At 40.4% G+C, this 25085-nt stretch overlaps 1 protein-coding gene across 2 annotated transcripts; it reads right to left on the reverse strand.

The window, feature by feature from the left end:
- Window positions 1–1666: 1666 nt before the first annotated feature.
- LOC119734256 (A disintegrin and metalloproteinase with thrombospondin motifs 6-like) lies at window positions 1667–24705 on the reverse strand. Of its 2 annotated transcripts, XM_038207634.1 has the most exons (36): window positions 24436–24705; window positions 21220–21283; window positions 20799–21100; window positions 20366–20561; window positions 19978–20192; window positions 19605–19688; window positions 19191–19330; window positions 18451–18594; window positions 17718–17870; window positions 17258–17408; window positions 17029–17118; window positions 16215–16372; window positions 15906–15969; window positions 15567–15679; window positions 15237–15300; window positions 15004–15116; window positions 14379–14442; window positions 14138–14250; window positions 13793–13856; window positions 12993–13105; window positions 12653–12716; window positions 11975–12081; window positions 11217–11283; window positions 10920–11026; window positions 10376–10442; window positions 9960–10072; window positions 9685–9748; window positions 9452–9512; window positions 9113–9190; window positions 7547–7858; window positions 6897–7041; window positions 6046–6227; window positions 5491–5646; window positions 4402–4581; window positions 3675–3868; window positions 1667–3210 (listed from the first exon to the last, which is right to left on the reverse strand). In XM_038207634.1, exons 1-36 carry the CDS (start codon window positions 24502–24504, stop codon window positions 3040–3042), a joined length of 4542 nt encoding a protein of 1513 aa, XP_038063562.1. In that variant the 5' UTR covers window positions 24505–24705; the 3' UTR covers window positions 1667–3039. The 2 variants fall into 2 exon arrangements, with proteins under 2 accessions (XP_038063562.1, XP_038063563.1); XM_038207635.1 differs by lacking the exons at window positions 10920–11026; window positions 11217–11283.
- Between the last annotated feature and the right edge of the window lie 380 nt (window positions 24706–25085).

Raw genomic sequence — 25085 nt, forward strand, 5'->3', positions numbered from 1 at the left:
GTACCAAATAACGTCAGTTCCAATTTCAGTCAATTTACAACGAACTGTTCAGGCCCCGATATGCGTAATTGCCCCTAAAGTTTTAAGGGAACTTTATTCCCATATCTAGCCATCACTAATTTTTCCCTTCAGTGACCTATCTTGGTACTTGGTATGTCAACTCATATAGCCCGTAAATGTGGCCAATTTACTGGACTACCTCCGTAAATAAAGGCCACAGTTGGAACATGTACAAAAACATGTAGAACTTTGTCAAATTTTGATTTTCACATTTAGGCTTAGTTTGTAATTCTCTTGTTTTACCCTTTTGACGTTTTGTCTTTCAAAGGCTACACTAGAGGCAGGAGGTTCACCATTCATTCAGTTGAGACGACGACAGAAAGCAACCAGTGAAGATGAGGAAGCCAGGAAAGGTCAAAGGTCAACTCAAAAGGTAAAATTGTATCCAAAGACATTTGGACAGGGTGATAACACCTTCTTAGAACTTGTGCCATTCCCTGAACTACTTCATGAACTGTTTTGGGTATTGTTAACATTTTTTCCCACTTGTCCCATAAAATGCTTACTCTGATTTAACTTATTTGGCAAGGGAAAACCTACTGTTTCAAATGTGAATAAATCTAAACCCCCCCCCCCAAAAAATACAAACCTAGAAAATCAACACCCCCCAAACCCCCCCCCAAAAAAAAAAAAAAACACAAAAAAACCAAAAAGAAAAACAAAAAAAACCATAAAAAAAAATGACCAACTCCCATCCGGACAAAAAAAAAAAACACCCCAAAATAAAACAATAACACACTCTAAATATTTCTTTCGAATAAGATGTCTTATTTTCAATTAACACAGGACCAGCCTGCTAGGCAAAACAGCAAACGCTTAATTAATGCTTAAATAATTATCAAATACACGTAGTGTACTTGGTCCATACAACAGTGCGTTACTTGAAATACATACGTAGGATAGTAAAGTAATAACAATCTGATACAAAACAGAAAGAAAATAAAATATGATTTAATAAAAACGGTTCAATTGCATTTAAAATACATTATGCAATATTACTCAAACTGCATTCAGTTTTCTCATAAGTAACATTCTGCAAATGACTATGGATAGCCATCAATTGTATTGTTCATTCAAATGACTGATACTCGAAACCAAAACCAAAATCCAATATATCAGTCACAAGTCGTCACAAGTCATTCACAATTCAATCACAGTTCAGTTACAAGTTAATCACAAGTTACAACTTGTTATTGACTTGTGATTGACTTGTGATTGACTTGTGATTTGACTTGTTATTGACTTGTGATTGACTTGTGATTGACTTGTGATTTGACTTGTGATTGTCTTGTGATATGACTTGTGATATGACTTGTGATATGACTTGTGATTGACTTGTGATTGACTTGTGATTGACTTGTGATTGACTTGTGATTGACTTGTGATTGACTTGTGATTGACTTGTGATTGACTTGTGATATGACTTGTGATTGACTTGTGATTGACTTGTGATTGACTTGTGATTGACTCGTGATTGACTCGTGATTGACTTGTGATATGACTTGTAATTGAAATGTGATTGACTTGTGATTGACTTGTGATTGACTTGTGATATGACTTGTGATTGACTTGTGATTGACTTGTGATTTGACTTGTGATATGACTTGTGATTGACTTGTGATTGACTTGTGATTGACTTGTGATATGACTTGTGATTGACTTGTGATTGGCTTGTGATTAATTTGTGGAAATCCAATATCGAGAATACCGAGAATATTCAATATCCATTGTCCCAGATAAAAGTTAAAGACAAAAAGGATGACACTTTGATAAAAAAAAATCTTAAATTTGTACCAATTTTCCACGGCTTTCTATTGAGCATATTGCTTAAAATTTTTAAAACAAATCTCAGCGCTGATAGTTTGTCCAGGACAGGCGATGTTGCCACCATGTTTTGGTTCATTATACAGCAAACGATAAACACAAAGTAAAAGCACAAACGGGAGATGCATTTTGAAGATAATCTGACACATTTTCGATATTTTCGATATTCCTCAATATCGAAAGACATAGGTATGAAAGACGTAGGGAGAAACACACACCTGAACTTATCGCAGACATGGTGCAGGATAACTACATTACAGTTGACTAAACAAGTTAAGGTGTCGTCCAGCAACACTTCCTGAATACTTCAGTTTTTACAATCTTTCGTATAAATAATCGAAGAGTTATATTTTCCACATAATAATAGATAAAAAGTGTGTACAGTACCCTTTAAGTGGCATAAATAAATAAGTCTACTTAACATACGTTGAATGGAATGCACACGTTTTATAATAGAATTATAAGCAAGGGTATAGCAATAAGGCAATGCTGGTACCAACAATATATGAACAAAGTCAACTGGTTCCACATTTTTTGAGGAATGTCTAAAATTACTTTGATTTTGTAAAGATAAAATAGGCCAAAAAAAAAAACCCCAATCATGAGAGTGATATAGCACACTGTCATTCCCTCCCAGCTAATCTAAAAAATAAAAATAAAACTCCCTCAACCATGACCCTCCTCTTCTGTCACTTAAATATAAATCCAGTATTGTGATGGGTCAACCAAGTCTAATAATAATTTCCACACTGCAAGCTTTTTCAAATTTTTTAAAAATGACACCGAGGCGTTAAATTCACACATAACGATTGAAATACTAGGATACTGCCAACAACGACTCGGTTGTTAAAACACTTGGTGCCATATTCCAACATTTCAGGTTTCGAAATAACAGATCCCATCAATTTTTCTCTGTTAACCATCTCTGAGCCTTCAAAGTCCACCAGGTCTTGGAGGAGTTTGTAAGATGTAGGAAGACACGGCCCAGCCACTATTACTTTGTAGGGGACTTGATGTCCCTCGACTTACAGTACCAAAAATGTGCCGTTGAGTTGCTGCACAGTGAGGAGAATCTTGTTAATTTGAGATGGCAAAAGAGGCTGAAGGAGTAAGGTCAACTGAAAAGTGAAATTAAACAACTCAAATAAAAACTTATCAATTTCTTGGGACAAATGAGTAAGTCGCTTGGAATCCTTGAGCGACGTTTTGGTTGTCACTCCTGAAGGTGAGTAGAACTCGGTTGGAGATTGACTCGTAGTTGTGCTGGGACGGGTTATCAAAGTGTCCGCAAAACCAACGGTAGGTATTTTTATCGTAGTCGTGGATCTGAAGTGCAGAAACAAGAAAAGAAAAATGGTTAAGAAATATGAATTTTAAACCAAAGGCCGAGTCGTGACGATTCGCTCTTTCCACGCTTCCGCAATAGGCATGCAGAGCCTCGATCTGGCAAGTTTACACAATGAAAATAGCGGGAATCACCGAACCGGCTTTATTTATTGTGTAAAGTTGCCAGATCAAGGCCGTGCATGCCTATGGCGGAAGCGAGAAAAGAGCGAATTGCAAACAAATTTGAGATTTTGGGCTTTCACTTGTGAAATGTATCGAATGATATCATTTAGGAGTACCCCATGACGGCAATAAACGGGCTAAATCGGGCCCAATGTGTAGACCGCATGCGAGTAAAAGACTTCCAGTGAATAGCCATTCTGAACCGATTGAACAGAAATTTGTGTCCGACCTGGGACAAGCTTTGAGGCTTGTCTTGGTCTTGTGACCTTCTTGTAACTCACCTTAAGGTAGTCGTAGAACAGCGGAGCCCATCGGGCGCAGTCACCAAACAAGCTCAGGGTGTTGAAGGAGATGGCAATCTTCATGTCGGCCGGGGCAACGATGTACTTCTTACAGAGGAGATTATTGCCGTAGTTGTTTGGGTAACTGGGGCTTTGGATGATCCCTGTGCTGTCCATGAGTATCTCATCGCAACCTGGAGAGAGAAGGTTTAAGTTTGGATGTTATTGCTTCTGCTCCGTAGCTCAATGAAAGTGAGCCGAGAATTTGTTAATTTCTTTGTTAATCTTCAACCTCTTTATTAACCTTGTTATCTCTTTGTTAATCTCTCTAATCTCTTTGTTAATCTCTTCAATCTCATTTTTCATCTCTTCAAGCCCATGTTTGAAATCCCTTGACCTAACTTCGCTTAAACTTCAAACCAAACACTGACATTGTGATAGTGGACACTGGACAGACAAATCAACATCTGTCGTCAGATAAATTTCCGACCGATTGGAATGTTGTGCCATCAGAGCTGATCAGTGATACTACGCACAATCAAGTCTAAAAGTGGGGCGTGTTTCAATTTCACAGACAGCACAAATGTAACATCTGGGATCTTTTGTGTGTGTAATATCCATTACCAAGTGAAAAATTTTAAGTTTGTGAGAGTATCATGGGAATATCATTCATCATGTGAGTGGAATGTACTCAAGACTAAGATTTGGGAGGAATTAAGTAACTTACTTGACGGCTGACTGCTGGACACAAAACTGTATTCAATGTTGTAACCGTGACCGGCTTGTGTGGTCCTATGTTCAATCTGTGCTACGTTGGTGCGGGATTGCTTGGTGGAGCCAGGGCTGACGGCCACTTCACAGAAGTTGAGTCTGGTATTGTAGGCATCCTTGAACACCAACTCCTCACCTGTGAGAAGAAAAAAACGATGAATGCTGTCAGAAACAGTCGACAAAAAAATACAGACTTCTGGGTGATGTCATACATGCATTTGGTTTGATATGTGTAGTCACAATGTCACAGTTCATCCAGGGGGGGGGGGGGGGGGGGGGGGGGGGGGCTGGTGGGTCCAGGCCCCCCTTGGCGAGCCATTGCCCCCCCCCCCTCCCCCCACAAAGGCCATACATTTTTGTTGTGGGCCCCCTTAGTTGGTACTTTGGCCCCCCTTATGCCCAGGGCTGGCTACGGGCCTTGGTGTGCGAATGGACTGTTGGTAGGAATTTACAGGGGTCATGATGAACAGCCTAGATGAAATATATCTTTACAAAGACATTTGTGTCACATGATTATATAACTGTGACGACCATGAAACAGGCTCTTAAAGAGTAATTTCAAGAGGGAAAAAAATACAAAATTAGCTGATTTTGATTTCAAACTTAAACCGCCTCCTCTAAAACTAAGAACAAGAGTGTAATCAGGCGCGGTTCTAGAACCAATATTTTGGTTCTAGAACCAATATTTTGGGGGTGGATCCAGAATTTTTCCAGGGAGGCGTGCTGAAATGTAGACCGGTTATTTTCTCCAGACACTTAGGCCTCCGAAAATCAATAGGTGTGGAATGCCAATAAAATCCTAAAATCATTCACACTATATTAACTACAAATGCACCCTTGTCATGACTATTTCTTTAGGGGGAGACCGTTCGCATGTACACATGTACATCACAATCCTTCTTTTTGCTAATTCTTTTTTTTTTTTACGGAATTTATTTTGGGGGGGCTAGACAAAATTTTTGGGGGGCTAAAGCCCCCCCCCCTAGCCCCCCCTGTAGAACCGCGCCTGAGTGTAATACTACTCTAAGAGTTTCGAAACACCTACCTTGGGAGCATGCAATGTTGACACTGTTGATCCGTACGTTGATCAGCATGCCCAAGGGTGCCACTATTGTATAGGCACATAGCTCGCCTCCGGTTGGACTGATCATACGATTAATGGAGCCTTCTGTGGTCACAGTGGTGTTGCAAGTAGTCTGACCTACAAGAACGGAGAAAAATAGACAAATTAGACTTGAGTTCTGTAAAAAGTGTCATCAGCAAGTTACTGAGAAGGAATAGCTCTGAGGGTCTTGCTTCGCTGCTCCACTGCAAGACACATTCTCTTGGAAAGATTTCTCTCGCAATTTTTAAAGGTGGAGTAATATCACTTGCAGCTATCCAAAAAGTAACTGACAAAATTATTGTTGAAAAGCATGCTTGGTTTAAAGATAGTAATGACACTAAACTCACTGTGAAATTATTCTTTCTGGCATGCTGTCATTTTTAAGAAAACTATATCAGAAGGTCATTTCCAAAGATGGGTCTAAAGACGCATTTTTGGAAATGTTGGTAATTCGTTTTTAATTTGGCATTTTTAATTCCCAGTCTTAACTCTTACTTGATACACATGGAGGCAAGCCTTGACAATCGGCAGTATCTGACGGTTCCAGCTCAAGAGGACAGCGAGAATCGTCCACAATCTGCCAGGGGTTCGAGGCTGACGTTGCAATGCAATAAACAGTACGTCGTCCACTTGCTTGACCACATAAACCCGAACAGTCCAGCTGGCCCACATACCAACTATAACGAAATAAACACAAAAGCGAAAGTTAACCTTCAATTGTGCGTATGTGTTGCAGTTATGTGGTCAAATCAACACAGTCAAACGCACAAGAGTTTCTTTTAATAGTAAACTCCAGAACTCCGAATAGTTTGTACTGACTCAATCATTCGGGAGTCGGGTCGGCGCAGTGGTTACTTTCCTCGCCTTCCACCTCTATGGCCCGGGTTCCATTCCTGCCCTGGTCCACATGTGCATTGGGTTTTCAGTCCCTACCTGATTCCGTGGGTTTCCCCAGAATATTTTTTCTGGGGTTTTCCTCCCACCTCTAAAACTGTAATTTCTTCTCATTGTCTGCTCTCTACAGGTTTTTTTTCAGGCTTGCGAGCTGCAGTGCCTTGGGCAATTTTTGAAGGAATCCTTGGTTTCATTACCAGAAGATAAAAAAACTTAATAGCAAATAAATAAATCAAAGAAGATAGAGGTTTCCTCTAAGGCATTTAGCAAAACATCAGAAGACTGCCGAACAAAATAATGGAAACTACTGGTATAGCATCGAAAGTTCGTGCTCCGAGTACAAATTCTATGGTTCATTCATCTAATTGATAGGAATTTTTGGAAAGATTTCCCGGATAAATGAAATGTCCTCGCGAACTTTAAGTTGTGGCGCTGACTTCCGGTTGCCTCACCTTGCATCCGGATTGCATGTCGCTTCATTGCAAGTCTGTACACTGGGAGTAGGTCTGACTAAATGACTGCAGATACTCTCGTCATCCGATAGATACTGCTGCTGGTTGACAATGAGTGCACAATGGACGACTTCCGTACGTGTACCTGACGAAAAGAAATGTAGACAAAGAGTTAATTCAACTCGTGTCTGTGAATCAGTCCTTTGCTCCTCTGTCTGATTCTAAGGCTGCTGGTCATGGCTTGCATCTCCCCATGCACTGATGGCAGCCACTTCTCACAGAGGCATTGAATACCGTCAGACCTGGCTGAGTATTTCGGTCATGTCCTAAGCTTGCTTGCAGGACACACTAAACCTTATGAATACATTTTCAGGAAAACGAACTGACCTTATTGTGAATGTCGAACGAAAGATTTGAGGATAATCTGCTTTACACAGCTGTACTTTATAATTGTCCACACCAACAGGAAAGTTGATGGCTATTTGGCTCAAGCAGCATCAACAAATTGAGTGGGACATTTTTTCAGGTAATCATTGTTTTAAAACTTATCCACACAAGGAGCATTTTGTACAGTCTGTAATCTGTTGAGAAACATGATCTGACAGCTGGCTCAAAGTGTCGACCTTTGACATCTGACCCTGTGTACCTACCTGAGCCACAGGTCACGCTGCATGGGCCCTCGGTCAAGACCCATCGGTACTCGTTGGCTGCTGATTGGAAGGACCAACTAATGCTTGGGATCGCCTGAGTGCCAAACAGATCGGGATTCAACAGCACGTAGACCAGGACTGTGAGTTCTATGCTCGTTGGGCCGGCTATCGTGATCGTCTCAACAGTTTGCCCGTTGGAGAAGTAATCATGTGTGATGGGCGTTCCTTGATAGGTTTCCGTGGTGATCGTTCGTGGTGGGAGTGAGGTTCTAGCAGCATCTCCGATGACAAAGTTATTGCCGTGTTTGACAGCTGTAAGGAATCAGTGACAAGGGAAAAGGAATGTCAGTCGATTACTGAAAGGAATAAAAAATAAGGATAGTGTATTTGTAATCGAGTGTTGCATGGTTGGATCAGGTTGGCGTAGCGGTACTTTCCCCGCCTTCCATCGCTGTGGTCGGGTTCGAATCCTGCCTCGGCCAATATGTGGATTGGGTTTTCAGTCACTGTCTTATTCCGTGGGTTTTCCCTAGAATATCATTCTGGGTTTTTCCTCCCTCCGCTCAAACTGTGATTTCCTTCCATATCTTCTACCAAGGGGCCCCACTGGAAGTCACCTGTCCATTATTGCCACCTGTATATTGTGGCCACCTGTTCATTGTGGCTACTTGTCCGTTGTGGCCACCTGTCTATTGTGACTAACCGTCTAATTGTGGCCACCTGTCTATTGTGGCCACCTGTCCATTTTGGCTACTTGTCCGTTGTGGCCACCTGTCTATTGTGACTAACCATCTAATTATGGCCACCTGTCCATTGTGGCCACCCTGTTCATTGTGGCCACCTGTCCATTACTGCCACCTGTCCATTGTGGTCACCTGTCCATTGTGGCCACCTGTCCATTACTGCCACCTGTCCATTGTGGCCACCTGTCCATTGTGACTAACCATCTAATTATGGCCACCTGTCCATTGTGGCCACCTGTCCATTGTGGCCACCTATCCATTGTGGCCACCTATCCATTACTGCCACCTGTCCATTGTGGCCACCTGTCCATTGTGGCCGACTGTCCATTGTGGCCACCTGTCCATTGTGGCCACCTGTCTATTGTGACTAACCATCTAATTATGGCCACCTGTTCATTGTGGCCACCTGTCCATTGTGGCCACCTATCCATTGTGGCCACCTATCCATTGTGGCCACCTGTCCATTGTGGCCACCTGTCCATTTTGGCTACTTGTCCATTGTGGCTACCTGTCTATTGTGACTAACCATCTAATTATGGCCACCTGTCCATTGTGGCCACCTGTCCATTGTGGCCACCTATCCATTGTGGCCACCTATCCATTACTGCCACCTGTCCATTGTGGCCACCTGTCCATTGTGGCCGACTGTCCATTGTGGCCACCTGTCCATTGTGGCCACCTGTCTATTGTGACTAACCATCTAATTATGGCCACCTGTTCATTGTGGCCACCTGTCCATTGTATCAATCTGTTTATTTTGGCCACCTGTCTATCAACTGCAATCACCTGGAATGCTGTCAATTAATAAGCAAAATATACCTACCCATAAATGTGACCAGATTGGTGTTGGAGATAGTAATAGCGGTCGCACCCACTGGAATGCTCAAAAACTCATTGTATTCTGAAAGAGAGAGATATCCAAATCATAAGTGAAACGACGTATCTCCTTAGTTTTTTTCTGCTAAACTGACTAAGAATTGTTCATTTACACAGATATGGAGAATACACTTGACTGAACTCTTGAAATAACTTTATCAAAACTGAGTAGAATTACTACAAAGATCAGCTATAAATCACAATCTTTCCATTATTTTTACGTTCACATTTTCAAAGTTGAAAAGACCTGATACAACTGAAAACAGTTAATGCGAGCACCTCTTACCTCTGTAAGTTCCTTCATTGTAGGTACCCCTTACAGTCTGACCAGAGGTAGTTGGACAACTCTGAGAGAGAGAAAAAAAGCAATATATACAGTATTTCTGTCAATACTACATAAGATTTATGTATCATTAACTTGAGATGTATGCCACTCTCAAGTCTGTTCAAGTCATCAAAGACTGATCCAGCAGGAAAAATTAAATTCCTTAAATCATTTAAAAAAAAATCCTGGCTTACCTGAGTGCTACATGACTGACTGTCCAATGCTGATCCAGAGCATGTTGAACCACCGTTCTGGGGACTGGAAAATGATAAAAGAACTTTAGTCATTTTCCAAACAATTTGACACATGTTTAAAATGAGGTTTCTGAACTTAGTTGAAAGAACACTAGTTTTGATTTTATGGACGCCAAGGGTTTGAAACTGCCTTGTAGTTCATTTTATGCAAAAATAAAACAAGGATGCAACAAACGGAACGTTCAGAAATCAGATGTTCAACTTCGGATACTCACGTCGGGTTTGTGCAGGTTCTCGATCTCGTCTGCTGTCCGCCTCCACACGTCACTGAGCATGCTCCAAATAGTGACCATGACGACCAACCACCATTCACAGGAACAGAACATGCCTGAAACAAAGAACAGGAGAAATGATACTGTTTTCTGTTTATTTACTGGGAGGGCTCGTCAAAAATCGGGCAATTTGTCTGCAACTACAACTTTTCTCAATTATGTGTAGATGCAAGTCTATCCAAACCATGGGAGAAATTGAGTCATCTTGTTTATAGTATGAAGACAGACCAGACATCTACGTCAACTATTTTTATTCTTGCGATTTTAACATTTACTCAATAAATCATGGACTTTTGTTTATTAAAAAAATGACACCATTGATCACAATTTCATTGTGGCTATCGGAGTATTGAGCCTACCAGTGAGTTGCTACACTGCTGGTACTCGGTGCTGGAACCGGTGCAAGTCTGTCCTCCATTCTGGGGACTAGACAACAAAAAGGATTGAGAACAAAATTTAATTAAAGACAAAATTATCAATACTCCAGCCATTGCACAAGCTCAGAGTTTTCTCTCCACTAAATACATCTGGGCCCATTTCACAAAGTACTCTGTGCATAATGAAATTCGGTGTGTAGCTGAAATTTGCAGGGCACCGGTTAACAGTAATAACATGACATGAGATTTTGGCTGGTGCCCTATTTTTTTTTTGCTAAGCTAATATCTTCTGAGCTAAGTAGAAATCCATGTTAAGCAGCTCTCGAAATTGGCCCCTGAATATTTTGAGGTTTGAATCATCGGTCAGAATTTCGGGACAGGAAATAGCAATAATTCTTTAATGAAAAACATATTATTCCAACTACTAATTTATGGTCAGCAAATACATGCACATAAAATGCTATTCAATTTTTTGTTATCTGTTAAAAAATAAGAAATTTGTCTCTTGACACAGTTTGACACTTACGCTGGATTGGTGCAAGTACGGGTCCGTGTGGTCTGTCCATTTCCACAGGTCACTGAGCAGGGACTATATGCTGACCATGCTGACCAACCGCCACTGACCGGACAGAACTGAAACGGTCAAAACAGATTATGTACATGAAACAGGACAAATATTGTAAACTGATTGTGATGTAATATAAGATCTCAACCCCTCCAAAAAAATACTTTGATCATTTTCAGAAAGAACCAACAAAATCATTAACAATCACAATAGTTTTTTTTTTTTCTCAAAATGTACATTTGTGAAATCTCAGCCTACCTGTCCGTTTCCACATTGCGAAGATTGATAATTGGGTCCTGAACAAGAAGCACCACCAGACTGGGGACTGGCAAAAACAAAAATAGAAAAAAATTTCAATTTCTTGAAATTTGTTGCAATATTTACTCTTTTTTCTCTGTCTTGCTTCGTCTTGTCGACTTCAATAGCTACAGTTACTTATTACAGTGCTGCGGTTGAGTACAGGTTGGTCCAAAAAAAATATACACTTGTTCAGAGGCAGACTTCTCAAAATTGAAGAGACATGTTGAAGTTGTTTTAAGATATTCCTAAACTACAAGATCTTGGTGGTGTAAGGTGAAAATGGTGTTGAAAATAAAGCTCAAGTTAAGAAATAGCAGCCATTTACAGAAAAAAATGGTCCAAAACTAGTTTGTCCGCGTCTACGGCAGTCATGTAGACCTAATTGCAATTATTGCAGTTCTCTACGTGCAGATATTCTCTGCGATAAACAATCGCCATTTTGTAATTAATTTTGTTTTTGGACCACCCTGAACATTTCCTGGAGTCTAAGTATAAGTATCTCGCCGTGTGAGTACAAGAAGGATTTCAACATTTTTATGAGTTTGAGTACAAGTACGAGTACTTTGTCTCGAGTATGAGTAAGGGCACAGGTAGTTCTTTTCTTGTGAGTATGCATATGTATGTGAAAAAAATGTACTAAAAATAGTAAGAGTATGAATAAGATTAGTACCGGTAGTACTAGATACTATCAATCTGGGTTACTATATGAGACTTACGCTGGATTGGTGCAAGTCCGATAACGAGACCTGTGGCCGTAACCACATGACACTGAGCATGCGCTGTATTCACCCCAGTTAGACCACCCACCATCGGTACCACAGGCCTAAAAAGCAATAAAACATGAACTACATGATAAAAATCATACCTACATGTACTTGGCTAAAGAATAGACCATTATTATGTCGCGGCCATCTTGATTTTTTTTTTTCCAGTCAAATCAACGTTACCAAAGCGAGGTTGGAAGGAAAAATAGTCTGGTTCCTTTTGCACACAAAAAATATTATCATTCAGTACTGTTATTGGATAAAGGGAACATGACTGAAATGGTGGCAGCATGATAACGGTCTTTTACAGGGCAATTGCAAAATGACAACTCCACCAAAATAATGCAGAGGAACTATTTTTGAAATCCCAGCTTCGTTTTCATCGAAGACCCACTGAAGTTTCTAAAATGAATTTGAACCTTGTACAGTATATCTATTTTGATAGAGACTTAATTGTATTATGCGCTATATTAGAACTGTTTATTATTATTATTATTATTATTATTATTTTTAACTTGTCCCTCAAAATGTCTGTGCTATGAGTAAAATTCCCGTTCCAGATGCAAAATAGGGCAGGAACAATATGTTGCAATTTTTCCAAATACTTCTGAAATATTTAAATAACATTACCTGCACATTGCAGTCTGCAACTTGGTAGCTATTTCCTGAGCAATAAGCGCCGCCATTTTGTGGCCTGAAAAAAAAATATTAAAATTAGAACTGATTTTCTGTTACTCCACATTTGCATCACATATATATAATCTGTCTTTTAGTTTCTTGGACTTCCACGCTGTCTTTTTGTCTTTCTTATTGTTCAAGATCATCACACAACTTAAAACTCTCATGAAATACAATTTCACATGAAAACTCACTGAGGTGTGTGAGGCTATTTAAAGTGTTCAGACAAGAGACCAGATTAACGAAAAGTCCCAATTCGGTTCTTTTTTTTCTGACAAGACAGAGAACTTACACAGGGTTGTTACAGTATCTATACTGCGTCTGCTGTCCGCCGCCACAAGTTCTAGAACAAGAACCTTGGTTTTGCCATGACGACCAGCCGCCATTCACAACGCTAGGACAGCTCTGTGGATGGCACCAAAAAAAATGGACACGTATTTATTGTGAAAAAAAGAGACACTTTTTGAAAGACATTCTACATCGCTGGATAAAATGATCCGCTGGCTATATCATATGATAATGACCAACATGTGAACTAAAAAAAAAGAATGTTGTAGAATGGTCCTAAATGATTCAAATTGTGAAATGCCTTGTATACAGCACATCAGGATCACAAGGGGATGTGCACATTACAGTGTAGCAGCGTTTTATTGATTTTTGCTTTAATTAACCCTAACCATCTCAAATCCTTTTTGCAAATTGGAGGAATTTGCAGGATTGAGGTTACGTGGCAAAATTGTGTTGCTGATTTCGGAGTATGCACTGTGTCAAGGTCTTGGGCCGGACCTTGTGTTGTTAATGCTCAGCCGTGCATAAATTTAGTCCGTGATTATACTTGAAATCCTCCGCACTGCTCCAGGATGTCACTGCCTCTGGCTCAGCCTATTGACAGTCATAGCTGGAAGATTTTGGCAGGATTCAGGCAGTGGTCACCCTTCCATGGACCATATTCAAGAAATAACGGAGGAATTTGCAGGATTGAGGCTATATGCTATTTTTCCATGAGGCCAATTGGAGGATTTTGCAGGATTGAGGCTACATCCTAGCACAAAGGCCTAGGGAGTTAGGGATAAGCAAGAATTGCAACCTTACCTGTGTGTTACAGTTGATGGTCTGAGTGCTGCTCCCAACACAGTAAGCACCTCCATTCTGGGGACTGGACAAACAAGAAATGACAAGTCAGTATGGCAGTTATCTCAGAACCCTTCTATGAATCTAGGAACCCAATTCAACAGAGAACTCATTTTTAACTTTGCAAACCGTAACCAGAGAATCCATGCTTACTGAAAAAGAAATCAACGTTTAGTGAAAGGAAAACGCAGATCTGTTAATAACTAAAGTGTTGGAATATGATTCAATTCAGGATAGTTATTTTGAGTTGGGAGTCTTTTTTATGTTCTTTTCCGACAAAGAACGAAAGATCGACAGAGAACTTACACAGGGTTGGTACAGTATCTGATCTGCGTCTGCTGTCCGCCGCCGCAAGTTCTAGAACAAGAACCTTGGTTTTGCCATGACGACCAGCCTCCATCCACAACACTAAGACACTCCTTTGAGTCGGAAAACAAAATTTCATTATTTTTTTTTTTTTTTTTAACAAATGAATGAGCAGTAAAAGGGAAATATTTGTTTATAAAAACCTTGAAATACATCCACTAACAATGTAACGTTGACCTACCTGCGTGTTACAGTTGATAATTTGAACGTTGCTTCCCACGCAATTAGCTCCACCATTCTGGGGACTGACAAAAAAGAAACCAAAATCTCAAAAATGTGTTTTTGGGGTTACAAATGACGTACGTCATTAAAATCAGATCAAATCAAATCAAATCAAATCAAATCAAATCAAAGAGTCAATGTGTACTTTGAAAGATAGCTTAATCCTTACCCCCCTCAATGCTCCAAAATCCTCCTGGCGGTTTTGGAGGAGTTTCGAGGATTGAGGATGAATGGTATTTGAAAAGGAGGAGGATTTTCAGGTTTGAGGATGAATGCAGTTTGAGAGGCAGGACGGTCTGACGATTTTGAAGGATTGAGGTGCTGGGTATCCTTCATTTGAAGAAAAGTGCAAAATTTTGGAGGATTTTGGAGGATTGAGGATGATCCCCAGCAAAAAGGGCCTAGGGTTATAGGGTTAATGTAGTGTACACAACTACAATGAGTTTTGGGTAAAAAAATTGGAGGATTCAGGACTGTTAGGGATAGCTATTGACTCTAAAATTCCTCCGATTACTGACTCCCTAAAGATGATACTTTTTTTTTTTGGTCTGTAAATGAAATAACCACAAATTATAGATGCTTACCGAGGATTATCGCACGTTCTTCTCAGCGTTTGTTGTCCACCACCACACGTCGCTGAGCAAGGTCCGTCAAATTGATACGACGACCAGCCTCCATTAATAACAACGGGACATGCCTGATAGAAATGACACAAACGATTTACTGAAGGGGCAAATAAGCACATCTTCTAATTCACAAAACCACCTTAAAAAAAAATGTCAAAATGTTTTAGATGAAAATGTAAGTTTGGCTTTACCTGTGTGTTGCAAACTTGACTGCTAGTTCCTGATCCAAAGCACGGTAGACCACCATTCTGAGGACTGACACAAAACGAAGAATAATTTTACTTAACATGAAATTTGGTTCACTTTACACATGGCATCAAATATGACAACAAACCTTAATAGAATACAGAGTTAAAAAAAAATTTCATTAGTTTAAACCAAAAATTAAAAATTGAGACAAATTCATTCATTTATAAAATGATACAAAGTTGCCCAAAAAAAACCCAATAACACATAGATTACTTTTAAAAACATAGATTACTTGATTAAGTTTGATTTTTCGGCAAAACTTTTGCACTCACGTCGGGTTGGTGCAGGTTCTAGTTCTCGTCCGCTGCCCGCCGCCGCACGTCACTGAGCATGCTCCAAACGGTGACCACGGCGACCAACCACCATTCACAGAAACAGGACATGCCTTAACCAAAAACAAAAAAAATAATTAAAATGATTTGTAATATTTCAATATGACTGAAAAACCCAATGTTTGTATCACCACAACAACCAAGCACAGTAGATGTAAATTTTAAAAATTATTAATGATCAATATGAAAATATGGATTCTCTACATTTATACATACAAATTAGTTGTCGACAAATTGTCCTTCTAAGTTTTTCTTATAAACTCAAGTTGCATTCTGTACCTCTTGGAAGCAGGTTAAAGTATCCGTTGAACTCCCAGAACACTGTTGACCTCCGTTTTGTGGCCTACGAGAAATTAGCAAAAAGAAGCCATGAATTCCCTACTCTGTGAACATAATTATCAATTTACTTACTGTTTGACACATGTTTGATGGGACAATTGTTAAATAAACACAACTTGTTTGTCAATAATGATCAAATGAGGTCCGGCAAAAAAATGTATCCGTCTTAAAACAAAAAGCAAGCTCCAACGGGAAAAAAAAAACAGTTTGATTCCAATGATTCAATGTTGTGACCTGGAATCCACTTACGGTGGGTTGTTGCACTGCCTGGTTCTGCTTTGGACACCTTGACCACAAGTGACCGAACACGGACCAGTCGTCCAGGCTGACCATCCCCCATCCACTGGTGGTTGACCTGGAGGTGGATTGACCGTTGTTACATCCACACAGTTTCCTTCAACGCACCACTGGGAATCAAAAATCAACAATTTGTCGTCAGCTATGATCTACTTAAAAAAGAGTTTACACAATATTACCATTTTACTGCAATGGTCACGTGTGGTCTAGCGCTGGAGCACAGGATTCGTGATCGAGAGGTTGTGGGTTCGAGCCCCGCCATGGCCATGCGTGTTGTGCCCTTGAGTAAGGCGCTTTACCTCAATTACTCCTCTCAACCCAGGTGTTAAATGGGTACCGGCATTATTCAATGCTGGGAAGGTATTAACAGACTCGCTGTGGAGGAGGTGTGGCGATCCCCCCCCCCCCCCCACAGCAGCATTTCATGGACTTGAATCTGGCCCATTTGCTTCGAAAGAGAGATGGGCACTCCGTTCCTGTGAACACAGGTTCGTCCCCTTTTACACAGTATTACAAGTTGACAATGTTATTTTGTATAATGTAATTTCTATTACATTCTATTCTATTAATGTAAACGATAAACACATTAGCACACTGTATTACATTGTTTAACATCGTATTTATGGCATTAAGAATTCATAAAAACTTCACAGTGTTGGAGCGCGCGTTAGGTGAAGATATGTCATCACGATATAAATATTGAATTCCTAGAGTAACATTTTATGTCAAACATCAATTTTGAAAAATTGGTACTGATTATTCTTACCCTGTTTGTTCCACACGATGTGCCATCCAACGAAGCCACGCCCGTCCCAACGCACTGACCATTAGGGTGTAGGCACGCCAAATGACCACACTACATAAACGCAAAATGAAAAATCCTCTTCAATCCATATCGTTTTAAATCAATGAAAAGTGACAGTTTTCGTTTCATTATTTGGTAAGCGAGTCATATTTCTTGCTAGCCAAAACTACGAGGTTGTATTTGTACTAACCGTGCTCCTAGAGCATGTCTGTGTGGTTAGACTGTTGATAACCCGACATTGTTCATCGGCCGTGTACCGGACGCCGGGCATATCGTTAGGATCCAAGGGATGGGGGTTGCCACTCGGTGAACTGTCGTCAAGACATGTCACAAAAGGGTGGCTACAAGAAAAACAAAACAATCATTAAAAAAAATACCGCTCACATTCTGATTGGCCGACAATCAATTGTTGCCATGGCAATCAATACATCATAAATCCCATAACGAGCAACTGAAAAAAAAGTTCTGCTTCTTACATTTACTTTTTCTGGACATCTGACTGATTTAATTACGGACTGACTGACCGACCAACCGACTAAAAATTACGTCCATAAACTAAGGCTTTTATGTAATAATGTACATTTTCCCCCTACATTGTACTACTGTTCTCGTTATCCTTTTTATGTATTTTTGGAGCTTTCAGGACTCACCAGAGGAAATTTTGGAGTTGCTGTGCGCTGCACGATGACCAGATGAAGGAGTTGGGCCCATAGGTCCTGGCTGAGGCCATTATGTTGACTCCATTGGTGCAAGCTGAAGCAATATCGGAGAATCGTCCATCGCCATCGTGTTCCATACCCAGGCTGTACAGAGGAAAATCAAGGTAAGAAAAACGTTAACACTTTTTGCTTTAAAGTAAGAAAAGTCAAGTCTGTCACGAGCCAATGTGGCCCATCAGGGCATTTGTATCTGATTTCAGTAGCGCAAAACGACTGAAAATATTTCTGTTCCCCCTGGATGGGATGCCAGTCCATCGCAGGTTACTCCCCAGCTAATGCCGGTACCCATTTATACTCCTGGGTGGAGAGAGGCAAGTAGGGATGAAGTGGCTTGCCCAAGAACACAACGTGTGGCCAGCAGCTGGATTTGAACCCCTGACGCTCTGATCATGAGTTACGAACCCTAACCACTAGGCCACACTCCCCACTATAAAGGTTGATTACTCAAAAGAAAAATTCAACAATCCACAATCACAGATTGAGAATTCTTTACCCCATTGGTCCGTATCAACTTTATTGTAGTCATGTCAATCACAAGATCTCCAGTTCAGATACAGTTTTGGGCCACTCTACAACATTATTCTTGCAAATTCTAAACTCGTAGAGGAAACAATTAGCGAAATAAAACCCTCTGGCAAGAATGAGCAAAGGAATACAAACTCACTTATGTCCCAGTTCGTGAGTGATGACCACACTGGACCCGAAGCCCGATTCCTCCACCAGAGCGCATGCGTAGTCTCTGCTACAGGCCCCGTTGAACTGAGCGATTCCAAGAAGAGAACTGCTGCCTTGTAGAGTCAAGTCGTATCTGTCGAGAGAAGGAACAATGTCCGTCTTAAAATCAGCAGCCGCATCTTTGTGGCTAGTCAACTTTCCAATTTGTATGCTTTACAATTTTTTTTTTAATTTAAAGAGCTTGCTTGCCTTTAGGAACTGTTACCATTACCTTCATCAGTTATGGGAAAATACAGGCAACCATATCTCAAATTCATAAAGAAAAAAATGAAATGCAACATATTTTAACCTTACTATGCAAACATACATTCTGTGCCAAGTTGTCCTTCCACTACATGTAGTTTCAAAGCGACCAAGTGACTGTTTTCAACAGTTAAGAGCTCCCATAGCTGACATAAGGCAGGATTGACTGGCTGTGACTGTTTATGTAACTTGGTACAGCTATGCTTTGACTGTAGGCGATTGATAAGCCAGCTGTGCATACTTCTTGCCTGCTTTTGTCTGTTGACTGAATGTGACTAGTCACAGTCCTTGCTTGAAATATGATCTGACTGTTCGTGACTAGCCTGTGTGAAAGGCATAGCAGGGGAAGAGGATTGATATGTTGACTGTCTGCGACTGTTTTATTTATCATCTAAAAATAGCTGGTATATCTTCCTATCTCCGTACCCAGACATCAGCACCGCGTTGTCGAAGTGGTTCAAGCTGTTTTCATCCACACTGTTGATGGCTTTTTGGTACTTGCAAAAACTGGTTAATGTGGTTCCTCCGTCAGCCGTAACGGTCAGCGTGCCGGTTCCGTAAGAAGTCTGACGAAAACAAAACAGATACAACTCAGCTGAAAAACATTCTCGTTTAGTTGGCAAAACCCAAACGAAACACAGCTTCTGGTTGTATGATGACACCAAATACATTTTAATATTTACAAATGAAAATGTTTTTGGGCACTTTGTTTTTGATCACAATGGTAATAGAAATTCAAAATCTGATGTGATTGTAAGAAATTTAGAATGAGGTGAGAACGAGGTTCTGATTTAGAAGATAGAATAAGGTTTATTGAGTAATATTTCCTGAGTTACTTACAGTTGTGCTTTGGAGAACCCGCATCTGAACAATCTTGATGATGAGAGGAACACCGAGCGAATCATGCAAATAACTACTGGCAACCTATAATCAAACAGGAAAAACAACTTTGATGATGCACAGTTTTTGTGTCATCGGTGTCATGATAGAAAGTTGAAATAAGGATCTTCACAATTTGGGTTGGTGTTCCTAAGCAGGGCATTTTACCACAATTTCTTCTCTTCATTTTGACATGGGTACCTGTGCGGATAGAAATGAGGTCATGTCGATCCTGAACCACTTTCTTATATTCTATTCTCATTGCCTGGAGATTCGACGTAATTGTGACACACTTTGATTAACTGGGTCATAATTCACGTCTGAGATATCTTACGGTGTTCATGAGTGCCAGGGCAACATCGGTCGCACTACGCCCCATGGAGGAGTGAACGGAGTTCATCTCGGAGTCGATGACAAGAAGAAGTTCCAATGTCTTGGTTCCAATCGTCGATCCATCGCTGCAGGCTTCTCTCTTCCTCCTCCTTGCTTCGTCGTCTTCGCCCGGGAGCTCCATATCAGCCTGATCTTCCATGAAGTGGTAGTAAGGACCTAGTCGAGCCAAACAGAACGGAAATTTGTTTATGTGGCAATGTGGTGTTCATACCTGCTTGAAGTTTGAATGTGAATTTTTAAAATTTGAGTCAGTGACTCTGTCCGTTAGTCAGTGACTCAGTCAGTCAAAGACGAAAAGACTGGCCATTGACCAGCTGTGATCGACTTACGTTCCAGTCCACAGAAGTGAACATCCGTCTCGTTGTCTCCGTTCTCGGTATCCTCGATGACATCATCGTCAGCTGATCGGCGGTAAACAATGTGAGGGTTCTCCAAATCGCGTCTCTTTCTACGGACGGAGTCAGTGTGATCGTCGGTCAGTTTCTGGATGAATAATTCGTAGCCTTCCAACTTGATGATACCAGCCTAAAATCAATTGAATCAATCAAACTTTGTAATTAATAGTACCGTTGCCATGGTAATGCAATAGCAATTAACATTTTGTGTGAGTGAATAATTAATTCAATTGACTGTCTATCGATACTGATCGGGTGTCCAAATCAAGAAAACAACATTTCTTTGTATCTAAATTCTAATCACAAACTCTGAAAAAAATTGAACGAAATTCGGATTTTTCAAAATAAATTTACTGGGCACACTTACCAAACCATTGTTGCAAGTGCTGACAGCAACTCGACTAGCGCCCTCGTGTGACAAAACCCTGCCAAATTTGTAGCAGGTGTCGTGTTCTGACGGTAGAGGTCGCTCTTCAACGTTACCGTCTGCGTCCACGTAGTGTACTTTGAGTCCCTTGGGCGTCAGCTGCCGGTTGGTGGTGAGTTGAAGGTGGAACTCCTCGCCAAAGGCGCTGAATTTAAATTCAGAAATGTCAAATGGATTATCGGCCTCCCTCTTTTTCCTCGAGTTTTCAACCTCCCAAGGACTGACGACTTCGAATTCTTGCACTGCAATGATAGGAAACAGATATACAATAAGAACATTTTTCCCCGAAAAAAAAACAAACACAAGCAGGCCTATTTTAGATTATTTTGAAAACATGCTAATGAATTGATAAATGACTCACTTTTTGAAGTCGAGGAAGCTCCTAGGTAGTAATCGGCATCTTCAGGTGATATTAAATCCGAGTCCTGAAAATCAAACAACGATCACACAAATATGCAATTGAACCAGTAGTTAGGCTTTCGGTAATATCATAAAATATGAAGTTTTGCAAGCGTGGTATCACCTTTTTTTTCCTTCTTCAAAGCTAGGTACATTCTTTATGCAAGTTCTTTATTTTATATTCCAGTCGAGGCCACTCTCTTCCAAAGTTGCGAACAAACAACGCTATCAATACCACTTCAAATGTTTATGAGTTTATTGTTAACAATAAAGTCTGGGTCTTCGTATAGAAAAACTTTATGAAAACTCTCAAAAGAACTGTTATCGGCGCCGTGCCGTGGGTGAATTTCATTGAAATGGATGGTTTGACTTATGAGTGGTTAAAAGTTGCGGTTATGGCCTATTGTAGAAAAGAATCGTGAAGACTGCTTGGCTGCTACAAAAGACCATGGTTTTAATAGTGAAGTCTTCATGCGAAACCCGCTTTAACGTTTTCTCATGTGCAAGGATCCTAAGCCGTATCGAACTGTCTAACGGAGCAGAACCATTTCTATTGAGTTGAGAATTGCAAACCTCAAACCACCCCCACCACCAACCTGTTTTCAGACTTTGTTTTTCGAGAATAAGTCACGCACGGAGTGCATCAGGCATGCGTGACTCATTGTTATAAGACTTGAGCGAGCAAAATATTTCCCCTCTTTCCCCCTATTCTAAGCTTAATTCTGTTGCCCGATTACAAAAGAACGATTTTTTTTGTGACTTTATGGGCGCCTTCGAAAACAGACTGTTTTGATCAAGTTTAGTTACTTTGTTGGTTGTTTGCAATTGCAAGATAACCGTGAACTGTAGGAATGATATGTTCGTTTTCTTTAGCACTAAGGATTATCCTCAGCCACAGATACCCGATATTTTCTCTATAAAAGATCTAATTTAAGAAAGTTCAACCTGAGCTTCATCATTACAAGTTCCAATTGAGATGGTATAATCGTTCAAAATTGAACTTGATACCAGATCTCATTAATTTGGTATTTTGCACGCCGTTCGGTCAGTAATTGGAAGTGAAGCCATTGAAGTTGGCGACACGCGATGTTCGTGACAATGACACGAACTCCAGTGAAACTTTTCAAATTATTTTGCCAATCAATTTTCAAAAAACACCTGAAATTCGAGGTGAAGAGATTTAACCGAAGTGACCCGCATCTTTTGCATCTTTTCGTGGCTTCTAAAGCAGAAACCCCGCAAAGAATTCATGTCAGCAGAGATATATATAATGCCTCATGCGACAGCCCTGCTTATCCCGGCCCCCAGCGACCAGTGTCCCGTTTAAGGTCAGAACACCTCAACAAAAGTCACGTTAACTGGGAATTTCAAAAGCCCTAATCCGCGATTTTGTTATGATTTATTTGTGCAGGGAATCGCAAGGGTATACCGCCCGAAGGGGTGAGTGTCCTATCATGGACACTGACTGCCTTAACAAACCCGACATCACGTTTGGCAGAGAGCAATTCATGATTATTGATCGGTGAACTGAAAACCGGTAGGCCTATATACGCTCGTAACGGTTAAGCAAGGAGTACATGTACATGGCCGGTTACGTAAAAACCCAGTCATCTTAGTAAACAGATTGAATTATTATTATTAATATAGTGAGTCACTCAGTAAACTCAACACTCAATTATGGGGAGGGTCTTATAGTAGACCCAATTATGAAAGGACACGGTGCTTTGCGTGCTTTTTGGACGATATAAACGAACATTTAACGGTTGGTATAAACCGGCAAAGGAATTTGATCAAATTTACAATTTTGATTCTCACAGATACGCGAATGGACAAGATAAAAGACGACGGCAAACACAAACTTGTTAAAAAAATCAAAGTAAAGTAGAGGACTGATTTAGAGACAAGTCGACCTCTTTAATATGGAAACACAAACACCGTAACAACATCATGATCTTGTGTCACCAACTCATCATCTTTCAGAGAAACGATTAAGACTTCAGAATCGTCCTACATCGGATCACAAGTTGCTGAGAAGCTTTTCGCTGCTACCTGCGACTTTATCAAGTCGAGGCCATTAGTTCAATTGGGCCATTCGCCAATGGACCCTCGTCACGTCCCAAACCCCTCTTATAATCCAGTGCCCTTTGCGCTTCGATTTTAAGTCACATTATTATCGCTCGTGATGCATTTTGAATGACGTTAGCGTAAACCGCGTCGCCAATGTTTAGTCACTCTTAATGCTCAATCTTAGACAAACAATGTTTCCTTCACGTTGCTCTCATATTTTAGAGTATCGTGAAAGAGGGTGTGAATTTCAGAAGGCACACCCATTATTTTATTGCCCAATTATTGTTGCATGAAGCGGTCGTGATGGGATATAATACTCAAGGCTTTTACAAGAAACTGCCACCGTGCCCTTCCAACCATAGGCCCTTATACACCGTTCGTCCCTGTGGTATGTACCCCGTAGGCCCTAATTGGTCGATGGTGGGGGATGTTTGCCTCGGACCTTGAGACGTTACGCTTTGTTATCATGCCGTAGAACTACAGCTCCATGGTTATGCCGCAGAAAAAAAGATTGTCACAACACTACATAAGACTATAAGCTTTGACTTATTGTGACATCTTGGCTGACATTTTGATATAACAATAACAAAAGCTTGTCATTGACCATTCAAAACGTAATCTCCTTAAAATTCCACAAAGTATGGACATCGTGTGTATTTATAAGGATTCTCTCATATGAACCACAGTTTCTTTTTAACAAACACTGATTTTAAAAATGACTTAAAAAAATCCCCTGATTTTAAAAATTACTTTCATACAAGGTAGGTATAACCACAATAACGAACTGAAATATTTTCCAAAATACACCGAATTCATGTGAATCCAGTGAAGTACCTATTCTTAGATTGGAGAATGGATGGACAGACTATATGAAATCTGGAAAAGTGATAAGATATAATAACAATATATGATGTACCACACTGTACATGAATACACACATCTCATTTGTGATTAGTCGGAATAAAATGAGACTACATGTACCAACAAAGCTGTACTGTAGAAGTATGCGTCTTTCTCGATTTTAAAATTTTGAAGAACTGTATTCCGTTCCTCGGAGAAACATATTTTACACGGGGAAAAAAATCAATTAATTGCAATCAGGAACACTTACCAGAGACCGACCATGGACGTTGGCACATGCAAAGAGCACACTAAATAAAACGAACCCCGAGAAGAACATCTTTCTCTCTTCTTCACTCCGTAGAATGATCTTTTAAAAAGTTTCTCTGAGAATAAAATAACTTCAAAATGCTGAATTCACCACTGTGATTCTATAAATTTCGTAGATTTCTAGTTGTACACCCGAGCCAGCAGGGTACAAACGACTATCGCTCCAGACGATTTCAAAACTATTTGCCCTGTGGACGATGAGGCGACGGTTTTTAAAGGGACTTCCTCAAACGGCGGTGACGAAACGGCCGTATTTGCATAACAATGACCACTGTGTATACCTGTTGATTTCTAACAATAGCTACACCCTGTCATAGGTGAGTCGTATAGTGTGGGAATAGGGTGGTGGGATCGTCCACTTTATGGACGGGTGTGGGCGGTTTGGGTGAGGGTGGTCGCGGTCCAGTGATGGCGAACCTTTTCAACTGTTATTTTTTTCTCTCCAAACTCAACTTCCCACAATCTCGTTACAAACACAAATTCTGAATCGGAGCAACCGCAGATTTTTAGCAGAAACTGTTTTTATGAAGTTTCTTTGTATGCAGATTCCTTGAAAAAAACTGCAATAACCATGAAAAAGGTTAGCTGTGT

This window comes from Patiria miniata, unplaced genomic scaffold, assembly GCF_015706575.1.
Source record: "Patiria miniata isolate m_02_andy unplaced genomic scaffold, ASM1570657v1 HiC_scaffold_27, whole genome shotgun sequence".
NCBI classification, from domain to species: Eukaryota; Metazoa; Echinodermata; class Asteroidea; order Valvatida; family Asterinidae; genus Patiria; species Patiria miniata.

Bases quoted from the DNA above. Each gene is read 5' to 3' on its own strand.
- LOC119734256 (XM_038207634.1), bottom strand. From the start codon at position 24,504: ATGTTCTTCTCGGGGTTCGTTTTATTTAGTGTGCTCTTTGCATGTGCC. The intron at 11,284-11,974 runs GTAAGTCTCATA...TGTTTTTGCCAG, and splicing joins CGGACTTGCACCAATCCAGC to TCCCCAGTCTGGTGGTGCTT. The intron at 3,869-4,401 runs GTAAGTTACTTA...TTCTCTCTCCAG, and splicing joins GTCCAGCAGTCAGCCGTCAA to GTTGCGATGAGATACTCATG.